We start from the raw sequence: 16,136 nt of genomic DNA on the forward strand, positions 1-16,136 counted from the left end.
TTTGTTGCCCAGTAGATATAGCCCAAGAGGGGGAGGGGGTGTGAATTGGGTCTTTTAAAACTTTTTAACTACTTCTGAACTTTTCAATTAATTAAGATAAGTTGTATGGATGCACAATGAAATTTAAACTTAGCAACAGTTTGATTCTAATCTGATCAAGATTAAAACTATTAAGCAACGGACTCAATAAACGATTAGTCTAAGTTTTTCCAAGCATGCAATTCAATACAATAAATCTTAATGCAGTTTTATTAAATGAGACTTGATTAAACAATTTAAATATACTTACAACTAAAGGATGTGTGGATAAGAGTTAAGCAAGCAATTCAATTAGACATTTATCTAAGTAAGTAAGTAAGAAAATTAAACAACAAAGAAGCATCACAAACACAACAAAAGTATAGTGGTTCGATGCCAACTGCACCTACATCCACTCCTCAAGCTCTCTTGGAAATTTCACTATAATCCTAAGACTACAGTCCGGTTGTTTTACAAGCTCACAACCTAACTTGTTGTTTTTCCAGGATCATAACGAACCCAAGTTAGTTTTCCCAGGCTCACCAACCCAAAAGCTATCCCGATTGTTTTCCGGGTTCACAATCAACCCAGTTGGTTTTTCCAAAAGCTCACTAACCAAAACCTTTACAACGTTTGTTTTTTGGGCTCACAAACAACCTAGTTAGTTTTTCCCAAGGCTCACCAACCAAAATCTTTCCGTTTATTTTCCGAGTTCACAATCAACCTTGTTGATTTTCCCAAAGGCTCACCAACCAAAATCTTTCCATTTGTTTTCCGGGCTCACAAACAACCCAGTTGATTTTTTCCAAAGGTACACCAACCAAAACCTTTTTCCTTGTTGAATCCTCCTGATTCTACAACTTCCAATTTAGGTTTGAAAGAACCTTTACAAGTGCAAAAATTGAAAGAATTAAAGCACAAAAGCTATTGCTCTACAAATAAAATAATAATTGAATATGGAGAGCAATAGAAGATGTTGGTCGATTGATTGCAGTCATAGATGCTTCACCAACTTCCAGAGCTGTAGACTTGATGTTGAATGCTTGCAATAAGACTTTTAAGGCTTTCACTTGGTTGCTCACTCTTATACTTTGGTTTTTGGGGCTTTTTTATAATCTGGACATTTGAGCAGTGGAGCTCTCATTTAATCCATATGGTTCCCTTGTATTTATAGCTTAGAAGTCCTTGGAAACTGTTTTAGAGCCGTTGGAGATGAAAGAGCCGTTAGAGATGAAATACTAGCCATTGGAGCCGTGAAAAACTAGCCGTTATGCGTCCCAGCAGTGCTCGAGTCAACTTCCGCAGACCTTGAGTCAACTCGGCTGAAACAGGAGTTGGCTAGAGAATAGGAGTCTGCTCGGCACTGTAGTTGGAGTCGGCTCGACACTATAGCTAGAGTCGGCTCGAGCATTGTAGCGCTGAAAACTGCTTTCTGTCCTGACTGAGAGAGAGAGTTGACTCGAATGAAGTAGGAGTCGACTCAGCACTGTAGCTGGAGTCGGTTCGTGAATAGTAGGAGTCGGCTCGAGCACTGTAGCACTGAAAACTGCTTTCTGTGCCATTGCCCTCCAAAGTGCTAGAGTCGACTCTAAGCTTCTAGGAGTCGACTCGAGAATTATTTTTTTGAATTTTTTTTTAGAATTGCTCCTCCAACTTGAATTTTTTGTACTTGAAACTTGGGCCAATGAAGTGTGGCTTTCTTCCAACTTTTCTTGAGAACTTTTGAGGCCTTCTTGCATTCTTCCAACTTGCTATATTCCTTGCAAAACAAATTATCTTTCTTCTTGCAACACAACCATTAGTAATTATACTTCAAGATTTTGTGATCATCAAAATCAATCTTTGGATCAACAATCTCTCCCTTTTTGATGATGACAAAACTTGGAGTATATGCAATATAAAATAGATTATGTTCTAGAACTAATGCATAGCTAAGTTACATGAAGTAGAAAATATGTATCTTTAAAATATACTTCATGATAATGCTTTAGATTTAATCAGCTTAACCCAATCAATACATTTCAATCTAAGCTGATTTATATTCCATTCAAAATACATAAAGTATTATGACATGTAAAGCATTATGAGCATATACTCTTACTCAGATATTTCTTCCCCTTTTTGACAACATCAAAAACAGTTGCAAAATAATGAAACATTAAGCGCAAAATAACAAATTATACTAAGATATTTCTCTTCCTTATTGTACTCTGATTTTCAGTCGATGCATGTTGAATTGTTGCAAGAATATGAATCATATAACTCAAGGCAATAATATCAGAACAAGAGTAATGAGCATAGATCAAAGCCAATTAAGATGATTCCAGAGCAAATTATAATGAGAGCACATCGAATGTGATTCCAAAGATAGATTTCAAATCAAGTGCAAATGGAATCTTTTTCAGGTTAATTCAAAGAGTATCAAGAATGATATTCAAAGAAAGCATGAATGAAAATCCAACCTCTTTCTTTTTAAAAGATCTTTAAAAACAAGTACGAAAGCTTGTTCATTTAAGATCTTTGGCCCAATATATTAAGTATATAGCAACATGAGAGCAATCTAATTAATTTTTAGAGTATAATATCAAAACATATATATTCGAAAAATATAACATCATGTTGGATCATTAATTCTTAATGACTTCAAAGTTTGTCGCACAAATACCAAAACATGAATTCATGCAATTTATGATATATCTTAGAGCATACATAAAATTCAAAGCTTTGAAAGTTCTTTTGGAGCTTTTTTAAAGACTTTCTTTTACTCCTTTAAAAAGAATAGCATCAAAATCAATTAAAATGAATTGGTACAGGATTGAAGCTCTAAAGTGCAAGCCAATAAGAACTCATTAGTAGATTCCAATGTAAATTTTCGATACCAAGACAGATGAAATCTTCTTTAATTAGTTTTCAAAACAAATAATTTACCAATTAAGTACGGATGGAAATCCAACTTTTAAAAGATATTCAATGAAGCACAATGTCTGATACCAAAATATGCTTGAATTGATATCAATTTTAAACCAATTAGACATTAAAAGTATACTAAAAGTCCTTTGCCAAATTTACATAGAGTAATCTTTAATGATTTAGCATTTAAGAACATTCATTTCTTCTTTCATCTATGTAAGACTCTTGAGATCTATTCATGCTTTTCAGATATCGACAACAATGATCATGAATCAAACATAAAACATTATGTTCCAAGCTGATTTCAAATTATGAATATCACAAAAAGAAAAATGAAATTACTATTGGTAAAAATATGTTTCAATCAAATTGTCCAAGCATGGAGCATTACAAATTATATTTAGAGAAGATCTTTATTATATGAATATTGAAAATACATAATCTAAAATATTATGTCACATGCACAACATAATATGCATATGTTATAACATTACGTATTAAAGCATTAAGAACAAACATGTCAAGGATCAAAATCAATTCTTTTCAAATATGCTCCCCATATTTAAATATGTAATTTTAGTATTAATTGATCCAATTATAATCCTTTCAGTTTGAGTGTGATCTTTTATGAAATAATGTCTTATTTTCATGTAATTAAATATAGAGAGCAGAATTGGATTCTTCATTAAATTTTTGACATTAGAATCATTACATCTTTTGAGAATCTTGTTTGATGTCAAAACTCTTAAGTATTTCATTAATTCATAACCTTAGATTTTATTTTCTTAACAGATTTTTTTGAGTCTTTTGATATCAATTAAATGTGATTCATTAGAATTAATTTGATATCTTTGCATATAAGTACAAAATGAGCATACAATTTGGCCTACAAGCTGTATGATACAATAATACAGCTTCAAATAATAGAATTTACTTTGCTCATCATTTTCAAACTGTATAAGATGGGTCATAGACATACTTTTCTTCATGCCAAACTTCTATAAGAATATTCTTGTGAATAACTTACTTTGGCCAATGAAGATCTCTTTTCTTGTTTGTCTTAGTTTGGAGTTCGAAAGGAAAGTTATTTCATCCATTTTACTCATTTCAAACTCACCCTACATGAACTTAGTAAAAAATTCAAATAAAGCTTCATTAATAGCACCATAAATAATGTCATCAATATAAGTTTAAGCAATTACGATATCAAAACTTTTTTAATACATAGTTTTATTAATATTACCTTCTATCAAAAAGTTACTTAAAGTTTTATATCATGCTCTTGGTGCTTGTTCTAAATCAGATAGTGCTTTATCATGTTTGTAATAAATATTTTTCAAATATAGGTGGTTATTTTTACATAGAACTTCTTAATGATATAACCATACAGAAGTGCATTCTACACATTCATCTGACAAAATACAAGGATTATAAAGCAGTCAAATAAAAATGGTGATCTTTTGGCTTCTAATCATGCAAAGATTTCATCATGATCTATTTCATCTTTTTTTAATTGACTCTTTTAGTAATCACCAATTCGTCTTCATTAAGTACAATTTTGAGAAACTCAATTTTGTTCCAATTATAGCCAATTTTTCAGATTTTTCAACAAGATTTCAAAATTTCATCCCTTTTAAAAGATTGCTCACACAAGTCTCACAAATGTGCCGAGTATACTTTGCTTGTTTTGCTTTTACTTAAGATTTGAGTATTTATTTTTACTTAGCTTTTACTTGCCCTGAACAATGTTCATTTTCTTTTCTTTATCTCTCTCTTTTTGTTATTTTCAAGTGATTTACATAAAAGAGCAGAATAAAAAAATAATCTAATATGTTGCATATCATATAAATGTATATCATGCAAGTAAGCAGCATTTTCATTATGCTCAAGGATCACAAGTTACTTTGAATCAAAGTTTGAAGCATAAACTTGTGTATTTTATGGTTATGCATCGCATAGGCAAAGGTATTTTTCAATTTAGGCAAACCATGAAATAATCTCCAAAAGCATAAGTTAATCAATACATACGTAGACATGATATCAAGAAATTAGTAATCAAAGACTTTAATCATGTCACAATAGGATTTAAGTTATTGACCTTGCTCAGCTAATTTGCAAGAGAGGTATATGAAATTACCGATTCATTTTGTATTCTTCAAGTCAAAACCTACTAGATTTCTTATGTGTAAACTTTTGGCTGAAGAAGGTCCTCTCTCTTGTTTGCATGTAAATATTTATTGTACCTTATGTGGAGGTATTTTTCAAGTTGAAATCTCTCATTTCTTGCTCATAGATGCTGCATTATTAATAAAATCTTTTTCTTTCTTGAAGAAAAATTATTAGTTTCTTCAAGATACAAAATATTCATACAACATATTTCTTAACTAGATAACTCAACATAAGATACGATAATAATTGAATATTGAATCACTCTACTTAAGAGATTGCCTAAATATAAGCAAGCACAAGTCACTTGAACTAAAGAGATAGTTTCATGAAGCAAGATAGTTCAAGGACAAACATGTGAGGCAATAGGAAGATTCATCAAGATCAAATCAATTTCTTATTTTTAGAATCAATTTAGCTTAGATTCTATTTGCTTAAGATAATTATGAATTAGGTATACAAGTTAAGTTCTAATCAAATTAAACAGTTGTCTCTATCAAAATTTTGATTATGATTTAGCTCTCAACACATATAATCATGTTTCAGGAAGATAAGCAATCTTCTTTTAGAGCAAATAAAATTTTTATTTTTGACTTATGAGAGATAGTTCAAAAGAATTAATATTCATGCTTTAAAAGATTTTTATGCTCAGATTAAACATGACGAGTTAAAATTAATCAGCGAAATTTGAGATAATTTTAGAGATAGATATTAATCATGGATGCAATGATTATGCTCAATGAAATACTTTAAAGATCAAATTTATTATTTTTGAATTCTAGAATAGTCTTGAAAATTACTTGTAAGAGGGAAAACCAATTCGTTATTGTAAAATTTTTAAGTGAGTTTCTCATTATGATCGTTACACATTAATCATTCATGATTGAACCAATCTGAGATGATTATGATTTAACATATATTGCACACATGAGTCTTATAGGGCAAATCATAATACATTCTAAATAATTACTTAAGGAATGAATGAAACAATGATATCATGATAAATTGCATTCATACCTTATCAAAAGATGAAATAAAATTTTATAAGAATTATGCTCAATAAAATTTTAGCATGAAGGCATGAAATCAGCATCAAACATTGATACTCGAAAGAGAATTTAGATTTTGAAAACTCAAAGTAGAAAGTTATAGATATTCATTCACTGTTTTCTTATCATCATGCACTAGAAGATTTCATAATAAGATTGTTGAGATAAAATTTATCATACATATAAGACATTTAGTAAACATTCAATAGCATAATTTGAATTTACAAAGTTAAGCATGACAATCTAAATTATATTCACAAATGATGAAATAAATTTCATTTATAAGTCACGTATCATGGCACCTAGTTAAGAGTTTCACATGAGTTTCAAGGGCTGCTTGACACATTTACAAGATAATCTTTGTTATTCATTTTAGGTACCCAAGCTTGCTTGGATCTTTGGGAGTTAGGACATATGGTTCCTTTTGAAATCCAAATTTGTTTAATTGTAATAACTTTACTATTTGATTTAATTGTGTTAGAACTATAGGTAAAGTTGTTATGCCCATTCTTTTCATGTTTGAAATAAGTTATCTTATTTGATGGTTTGATTGACGAATTTATAATTTTTTTTTCTTTAGAGGTTCATTGTTAAGCAAGGGAGTCAAGCCAAGTTTTGATTTATCAAAAACAGTATGTTGGCTTTCAAACATCATTTTTAATCTTTCTGAACTTACAGTGAATTTGTTAATAAGAGATTTCAGTTAAATAACTTCTTCATTAAGTTTTGATTTTCTTTAATTAAATTTTGACTTTTTTGAATCAATTCTTCTGAATTTAACTTTAATCTTTCATTCTCAGAATTTAATTTGTCTTTTATTTTAGCAATAGAATTTCTTTCTTCTGAAATTTTCAGATTTAACTTTTTAAGATTTTTGTTCTTCATAGATAGTTTTCTAAATTCACCATACAAATCATGAAAAACATTTAGTAGTTCATCAAAAGAGAATTCTTCTTAAAAATCACTAAATGTAAAATCAAATTCAAATTTTACCTTATCTTCTTGTGCCATGAAGCATAAGTTAGTTACCTCTTGTAATTCTTTGGAGCTGATTTTATTATTATTGCTCCTAAATTTTATTTTTTTGCTTGATTTACTCTTGGTCAAGGCTTTCTTGCTTTTTATCTCTTTCTTCCTTTCTTCTTGCTTCCTCTTCTTCTTTGTCTTCAGGAAGCTTTTGAATTTTTTGGTGTTTGAGGATGGATCCTTGTTTTCATTACTAAATTCTTCATTTGTTGTTCTTTCTTTCTGACTGGGAGATTCAAAATTTTTTTCTGTAGATCACTATTAGTATGTAATTGAAGCACATGTGAACTAATCTAGAATTTGTCATAAATATTTTTTAAAGTATCCCGAATCTCCTTAACAAATAAATATGCAGAAATTTCATTAAATACAGTTTCATGGATAGCATATTATAGTATGTTCATAGCCTTAGCATTCAATTGTGCTAAGTATTTTTCTTTAATAGCTTGAGAGAGTGTGTGAGGGCCATTTGTTATGATATTCCATAACTCATAGTTTTATGATTGAACAAAGATTTTCATTCTAGCTTTTTATTGAATATAGTTATTTTTATCAAATAGTGGAGGTCTATTTGTGAAAAGTCCCTCAGTGAATAGTACATTATGCGGGGCTGCCTTCATCTTTGGCTCTAGTCGGTTAAGACTACAAATAATAAGAGAGCCCCTTCTTTGATTCCACTTGTCGCCCAGTAGATACAGCCCAAGAGGGGGTGAATTGGATCTTTTAAAACTTTTTAACTATTTCTAAACTTTTCAGTTAATTAAGCTAAGTTGTATGGATGCACAGTAGAATTTAAACTTAGCAACAGTTTGATTCTAATCTGATCAAGATTAAAACTATTAAGCAACAGTCTCAATAAACGATTAATCTAAGTTTCCCCAAGCATGCAATTCAATACAATAAATCTTAATGCAGTTTTATTAAATGAGACTTGATTAAACAATTTGAATATACTTACAACTAAAGGATGCGTGGATAAGAGTTAAGCATGCAATTCAATTAGACATTTATCTAAGTAAGTAAGTGAGAAAATTAAACAACAAAGAAGCATTACAAACACAACAAAAGTATAGTGGTTCGATGCCAACTGCACCTACATCCACTTTCCAAATTCTCTTGGAAATTTCACTATAATCCTAAGACTACAACCTGGTTGTTTTACAAAGTCACAACCTAACTTGTTGTTTTTTCAGGATCACAACAAACCCAAGTTAGTTTTTTCTGGCTCAGCAACCCAAAACCTATCCCGATTGTTTTCCAGGTTCACAATCAACCCAGTTGTTTTTTTCCAAAAGCTCACCAACCAAAACCTTTACGACGTTTGTTTTTCAGGCTCACAAATAACCCAGTTGGTTTTCTCCAAGGCTCACCAACCAAAACCTTTCCGTTTATTTTCCGGATTCAAAATCAACCTAGTTGGTTTTTCCAAAGGCTCACCAACCAAAATCTTTCCGTTTGTTTTTCGGGCTCACAAACTACCCAATTGGTTTTTCCCAAAGGCACACCAACCAAAGCCTTTTTTCTTGTTGAATCCCCCTGATTCAACAACTTCCAATTTAGGTTTGGAAGAACCTTTACAAGTACAAGAATTGAAAGAATTAAAGCACAAAAGCTATTACTCTACAAATAAAATAATAACCGAATGTGGAGAGCAATAGAAGATGTTGGTTGATTGATTGCAGTCGTGGATGCTTCACCAACTTTTAGAGCTGTAGACTTGATGTTGATTACTTGCAATAAGACTTTTAAGGATTTCACTTGGTTGCTCACTCCTATACTTTGATTTTTGGGGCTCTTTTATGATTTGGACATTTGGGTAGTGGAGCTCTCATTTAATCCACTTGGTTCTCTTGTATTTATAGTTTAGAAGTCCTTGGGAACTATTTTAGAGCTGTTGGAGATGAAATAGAGCTGTTAGAGATGAAAAACTAGCCATTGGAGCCGTGAAAAACTAGCCGTTATGCGTCCCAGTAGTGCTCGAGTCGACTCGCGCAGATCTTGAGTCGACTCGCACAGATCTTGAGTCGACTCAGCTGAAGCAGGAGTCGGCTCGTGAATAGGAGTTTGCTCGGCACTGTAGCTGGAGTCGGCTCAGCACTGTAGCTGGAGTCGGTTCGAGCACTATAGCACTGAAAACTGCTTTCTATCCTGACTGAGAGAGAGTCGACTCGAATGAAGTAGGAGTCGACTCGGCAATGTAGTTGGAGTCGGCTCGTGAATAGTAGAAGTCGGCTCGAGCACTGTAATGCTGAAAACTACTTTCTGTGCCATGGCACTCCAAAGTGCCAGAGTCGACTCTAAGCTTTCAGGAGTTGACTCGAAGACTGTTTTTTTGAATTTTTCTTTTGAATTGTCCCTCCAACTTGAATTTTTTGTACTTGAAACTTGGGCCAATGAAGTGTGGCTTTCTTCCAACTTTTCTTGAGAACTTTTGAGGCCTTCTTGCATTCTTCCAACTTGCTATATTTTTTGCATAACAAATTATCTTTCTTCTTGCAACACAACCATTAGTAATTATACTTTAAGATTTTGTGATCATCATAATCAATCTTTGGGTCAACAAACTTGAATATGTAGATAAATCAAAACATTATGATTATAAAGTCATTAAGTACCACTTAGATGTATGACACAAGAGAGTATATATATGTGCATACATCTACTCAAGAGAATGCAATGAATATGAAATTCATGTGAAGGTTTATTATGTTTAGCCTATATATGTTGCTTTGATATGAATGCTCTTTTACTAGGATAGTGAGTCTGAATGAGCCCCTTAAGGAGAGGGTGTTTCTATTGATTATGTATATATTTTTTGTTTTTAATTCCTTTTGAGTTCATATTTTTAATCTTTTATCTTTCATTGTTCCTTTAGGATTTACATGTGACTTCCCATTGTATTGACAAGTATATGCACTTTGTAGTCATTACCATTGTACTTTTTGATGGAGCTTTATCACTTGAAAAGGTATACAACACTGTGAACATATTTTATACTCCTAGCTTATCAGCACTTTGTGAACATATTTATACTCCTAATTAGACATTAATTTTTATCGATAATTACTTTTTGATATTTGAAGAAAATTATAACCATATTTATCTAATTGAACAACTACATTCTCTCTTCTTTTTCTTTCTTTTTTCTGCTTTTCTTTGTCCATGCACATAGTACTAATCATTATATTGTTATTGTGTCATATTCTCTTCTCAAGTAGTGTGATCAATTAACATGTAAAGAAACTGGCACATTGGTTGTCTTAGTATATTGATGTACCTTCCTAATAGTTGTACTATTATTTAAGAAAATGCAGCCACATAGAGCCATATTGGACGGTATTCTTTTTAAATTTGCTTCCAACAAATGCAAATTGCCTGATAGTGATATATAGGACAATGGATGGATTTTAACATTCATCTTGAAACTAAGACCTACATAGAATTTGACATGTCAAATTTGCTAATGCAACTTAGTTTACTTCCACTATTTATTTATTTAATCTATAGTTATAAATTTTGTTCCTCTCATGTTGCAGGACGAATGTACTCTGCTTGCCGAACAGCTTATGCGGCCATGTCATATATATATGCAAAGCGATTTGTGGGTCCAATTACACCAACGATATTATCATTAAGGAAGGAGCTTTACACTACTTCCTATGATGTTATAGATTGGAAGCGAACCTATAATCAATCCGCTAAAGTTAGTATATATATTTTTCTTCGTTTTGTTTTCACGTTCTTGGAAAATTGGCTTGTTGTGGATTCCTCCTAACCAATCATTTTGATAAGCCTAACATTTTAATAAATAACTAACTTCTACATATGAGTGGCTCCTGCATAATTTTTTGTACCAATAGTGTTCAAATTATATAGATATTTAACTCTTGTGTATAGGTGAAACCAACAAATTGAAACATTAATCATGTTTCCTAGTTAAGACTACTAGTATAAAAAAATATGACTAAAGAACTATTTAGATAACTCCATAAAAGTTGCCTTTTGACAAGAAAAGATGATATGCTGCATAGCCTTTATAATCATCTTCGTTATATTATATTAACTTCAGTTCAACTAGTTGGCAAACTAATTAGTTATGGGATATTAGGCTACACCATAATCATTACCATTTGAGTTCAATAGACTAGAGAAGCAAGTGGTGGGCAACTAGTCCAAACTTGGTAAGTCTTTTTTGAGTCTAAAATTTAGTCGAGAAAGATTGAGTAGGCTAGATTGTGTATCATAAATGTTTGATTCTGTGTTATCTAAAAATCTCATAGTTACTAAAAGAAAAGTTTAGAAAGAGCCCTTGATGTTTTGGCTTTTATAGATAAAAGCTAGCCATTTCTTGAAAAGCAAATCAGCTCTTTTGCATGATCTACTTCTTTTCTACTACCCCTTATATTAGTCATAATATGAGAAGATAAGAATTCCAAGATGTTCATATTTCTATAGTTTCAACAAATAAACCATTACAAGTGAAAAATTAGATTCCATACAGCCAAGAAATATCCTCCATAACCGTATGCATTATAGCAGAATTCTAATATGACAAATTAATTTTTAGTTTGTATTGTTAAATATAAACTAAAATGTTATGTAGATTTAAAGGTTTCTTGACTTTCTCTTTGCAGGAAGATTCATACAATCGTACTTCATTGGTGCAAAATATCCTTTCTACATTTCTTCAAAGGGTCGTTGAACCAATATTCATAAGTTGGCCCGGCAAGAAGTTGAGAGAAAAGGCTCTCAACACTGTCTTGCAACACATTCATTATGAAGACGAAAATACTCGGTATATTTGCTTCGGTTTTGTTAACAAGGTAAGCACCAAAAAAATGGCATCATTTCTTTTTTATCTACTTAAAAGTTACTATATTTTGCCATGGAAGGCAAAGTGAAGGGGCTCTTCATGTCTATCATGCCAACGACAAAATAATGAGAAATTTATTTGAAGGATCTTTTTTTCAAAAATTCACTTAGATTCGTGGAAGTTTTGATTGGGTTTCTGCATGAGCCATGCCAAACATTTTCATAGAGATAGCTAATATCTCAAGTTGCTGATAATAACCAATATTTGTATCCTTAAATAATTAGATGACAACTTATGATTTATGCAATAGTTTGTGGCTTCAACTTTTAGCCACCAATTTTATTTTGAAGAGAAAAGGCACTAGGATATGTAAGGGAACTCCGAAAAGGAGGGGGGAAAGAAAAGTAAGCTATAGGATTACAACTCAAAATTCAAAGTAATGGAGCCAAAAGAATCCAAACTTTCTCTAAACTCTATAAGTAATTTCTAGTGGCAAGTGACTTTCAGTTATCAAATAATTAATAACCATCTCAAGCATTTCTGTCACACTTGAAGATTTGTTAAGAAAGAGAATTATGCAACTCTCTCTCCAAACAAATGCATCTACAGACCACCAACACAAAACAAACTAACACAAGTGAAACCCTTTAGGAATTCTTTTCTTTCTTTAATCCATGATGGAGATAGATGTTCTGATGTTAAGTGTAGTGTTCTTTTTTAAGAGTAGTGTTCTTTTTTCAGAGTAGTGTTCTTTTTTAAGAATAGGCTTGCCTATTTAACACTTGATGTGCTAGTTTAGGAGTCCTCCTCCCCTTCTACCTCCTCTTCCTCTTGGATGTTTGATCAAATAGTGTTATTACTTTATATCTTGGAGGTTATATTATAAGATTGATAGTGATTTGGAATCCAGATTCATGCAGTATCATGTTAATTCTTCTCTCCTCTTGATAGTAAATTTCGCTATCATCTTTAGTCTAGTAGTACCTGAAGCTCAATATATGTGTACTCAAGTGAGAATTATACATGCATTCTTAAAAATAATTGATTCAATGCCATATATTAGTAAAAGAGGATCTTCTAGGTAGATGTTCTAGTCAACAATGTCTCACTGCACACATATTTCTCATTCGCAACTTGTAGTAGATGTAACTTGCCACTTTAACAATACTTCTTAACTTTTTTCCCTATTAAGTTGCCATATTTGTAAGAATATCAATTTCTTTCCACTTACAATAAATTGTATTATATGCACCAATATCATTTAAGAGCGAGAAAAAACAACGTTATAGGGTTGATTTGTGTTCTTATACCATCATGGAGCTGATAATGCTAAGCTGTGGACTGCATCTTTAAACTTACAGGCACTAAATATGGTTGTGTGCTGGTTGGAAGCACCAAATTCAGAGGCATTTAAGAAGCACCTTGCAAGAATTGATGACTACGTATGGGTTGCTGAAGATGGCTTGAAAATAAAGGTTTAGAATAATTTTTAAATTGAACTTGCCTTTATATATGTCCACTCATAAACATAAGTGATATGCATCATCTCCTCATGTCATGTTTGCTGAATTTGATTTACTTTATTGTTTGAGAGACTAGTTCTTAACATGACACTTGCCTAGTTTGAAATTCTTGTGGATTTAAATCTTACAGTTAATTCATATAATAAAAATAATAATAGGTTTCATAGAGACTCTTGAGTTCGGGGCAATAATGGCTTTCAGAGATTTCAATTACAGAGGTCCGATAAGCCCCTGGTAAACCTGAGGCATCCTCTCAATGTATTGCTAGGATTCATCAATTAGGCAATACATTTCCAAGCTAAGTAATCCCCATGTGAATCTAGGTTAATCATCATATCAGTCAATTAAGCCCCATGTCAAAACACTATCTTCCTAAGCAATCAACAAGAGCTGAATGCAAGAAATCATGCCTATGTTAAAGCACTTGGACTCAAATTGCAGTGGACTATTAAATAAAGGTAGACATTGTTTTAAGATCTACATGACCTCGATTGTGATATCATGACTCTCGAACTAAAAGCTAGGACCAATAGTATTACTTGAACCCCTCAATTTTAAGATTTTTAATGGTAATGTCAAACTTATAAACATTTGGAGAAGATATCACATGGCATTGCACTTAAAAGATAAAAGAAAAAAGAACAAAATAAAAGGGAGATGGCTTGTAGGACTGTCAAACAAGCAGGCTATTCATAGCCAGCTAATGTTCAGCTAAAAATTTGGCTAGCTTGGTTAGCAAGTGAGTATAACTAGAGCTAATAGCTCACTCATTCTCAGTTCGATTTATATAAATAATTTAAATTAAATTGTTTCCATTATTATTATGATCAATATAATAACAAATTTATATTTATTATTATAAATGAACATAATTAATGAATAGTAGAATATATTTCAACCGTAAGATTAAAATATAATTAAAAAAAATAGTCCAAATAAAATAAATTAGAACTTTTACTATATAACTTAAATGAGTTGTTCATAAAATAGCTTAAGTTCAATCAAAATTAAATGAGTTGGCTTAAACTCGACTTGTGATCCGATTGGAAAGAAGAAAGATTTTCTTCAACCCGCTCCACTTAAATATCTCAAAATTAAGATAACTAGAAGAAGATGGAGGAATCTCGAAGGTAGTGTTTTAAGTCTTCTTTTCTTTTATTGATCCTTCAAAAAATGAGATACATAACCTTTATTTATAATGTAAGGTCCGACCTAACACAATTTAGGTCGGATTTCTCTTTCTAATCCTAGTAAAACTTTTTTTTTTCTAAAATAGACATTTCTAATAGATAAGAGCTAAAAATCTCGAGAAGGTAGATCTCAACTTCTACATCAACTTCGTCTTCTGTCGCTCCGTCGAATTCTTATCGAATGAGAGCTATGCCTGGCCAAAGTCTTATTCAAAAATAGATGGTTTGACTATCCTCTTTTGGGGTCTAATGGTGGAATTTCATCCTAATTCAACCTCCTAGTTATAATTCTCGAAAGGATATCCAATTTCAAACAAAAAAAATCATCTTAATGGGGCATCGTATACCAAGTTACGATCTCTAAAAGTTTGGCATACAATTCGGCTTTCCAATATGGTGGGTCTCGCTCCTGAATCCTGTCTAGCCCCGCTTGTATTGGTCAAAATGGTTCACATCGAGTCTGGTGATCCTTCTGGATCAGGGCTCCCCCTGTTTAAGAGATTTAGCTCTCGCTAAATCAAAACTAGAGGTGGGAGAAATGCTACTTTTCTGTCTCGCAGTTGAACCACCTGGCTTTGCTTGGAGATGATTTTTGGCTAGATTCTTCTTTTACTCTCGAGTCTCGAGAACCACTAGCTCTGCTCCTTTTGGACTTCATGGTAGTGACGCTCCTTTCTTATCCTTCCTCGTCGATGATGACAACGGAGGACTCCTCAATCGTTGATCAGGGTAGATCGGTCAGTGGAACTAAAGAACGAGAGCTTGGCCTCTCATATGTAGCATCTAGAATTTTGGACCGATTACCGCAAACCTATGTCAAGCATTAGCAAGTTGCTTCGCTTGGGCAGGGCAATTGCAAGGTCTATGTTTTCTTGTATTTTGGAGGCGTTGATCTAACTTCTTCCCATCTTTCATGAACTGGATACTTTTTCGGATGCCGGTAGAAGATTGCATCTCGATCTCAAAGGTACAGGCTTTGAAAGATACTTAGGCAAACATTCAAAGGAACAACTTAACAAGTTACCTCGTCGATATATATACCTCTCAGTTATAGCAAATTTGAAGGTACACTACTTCGTAATCTTCCAATTTGATGTCTTCTAGATCCAACCAAGAGGGTAGGACGTGGATGAGGCTTGGTCTGCAATCTTAGCTTATGAATTTGATTTTCAGAGATGAGATTCTTCTGGCTTTTAGGATCTATAATAGCCTCCAATGATGTTTTGTTTCAACTGGATCTTCAAGTGAAAGAGTTTCTCTCACACCTCTAATCAGCTTTTAATAATTGTCGCGGGTTTCCTCACATTAGGCTCAATTTGGAGTCTACATCCTCGAGCTCAGCGCTCCTCGAAGTGAGGTTCCAACACTTCTTCTTAGTATGTCCAGAGAGGTCACAATGATTGCAGTAATTTCTTTGAAGTCGTGTTGGCTTGCTTCTTAC

The 16,136-nt window shown here is 32.4% G+C and overlaps 1 protein-coding gene across 1 annotated transcript in view; it reads left to right on the forward strand.

Moving 5' to 3' along the window:
• The window catches only part of LOC103695874 (cycloartenol Synthase-like), a 72,713-nt gene that overhangs the window by 13,203 nt on the left and 43,374 nt on the right, over positions 1-16,136 (forward strand). The window contains exons 6-8 of the mRNA XM_026800692.2: positions 10,706-10,872; positions 11,804-11,992; positions 13,344-13,457. Coding sequence (XP_026656493.2) covers positions 10,706-10,872; positions 11,804-11,992; positions 13,344-13,457 — 470 coding nt within the window. The remainder of the gene's footprint in view (positions 1-10,705; positions 10,873-11,803; positions 11,993-13,343; positions 13,458-16,136) is intronic.

This window comes from Phoenix dactylifera, unplaced genomic scaffold (genome assembly GCF_009389715.1).
Source record: "Phoenix dactylifera cultivar Barhee BC4 unplaced genomic scaffold, palm_55x_up_171113_PBpolish2nd_filt_p 000319F, whole genome shotgun sequence".
NCBI lineage: Eukaryota > Viridiplantae > Streptophyta > Magnoliopsida > Arecales > Arecaceae > Phoenix > Phoenix dactylifera.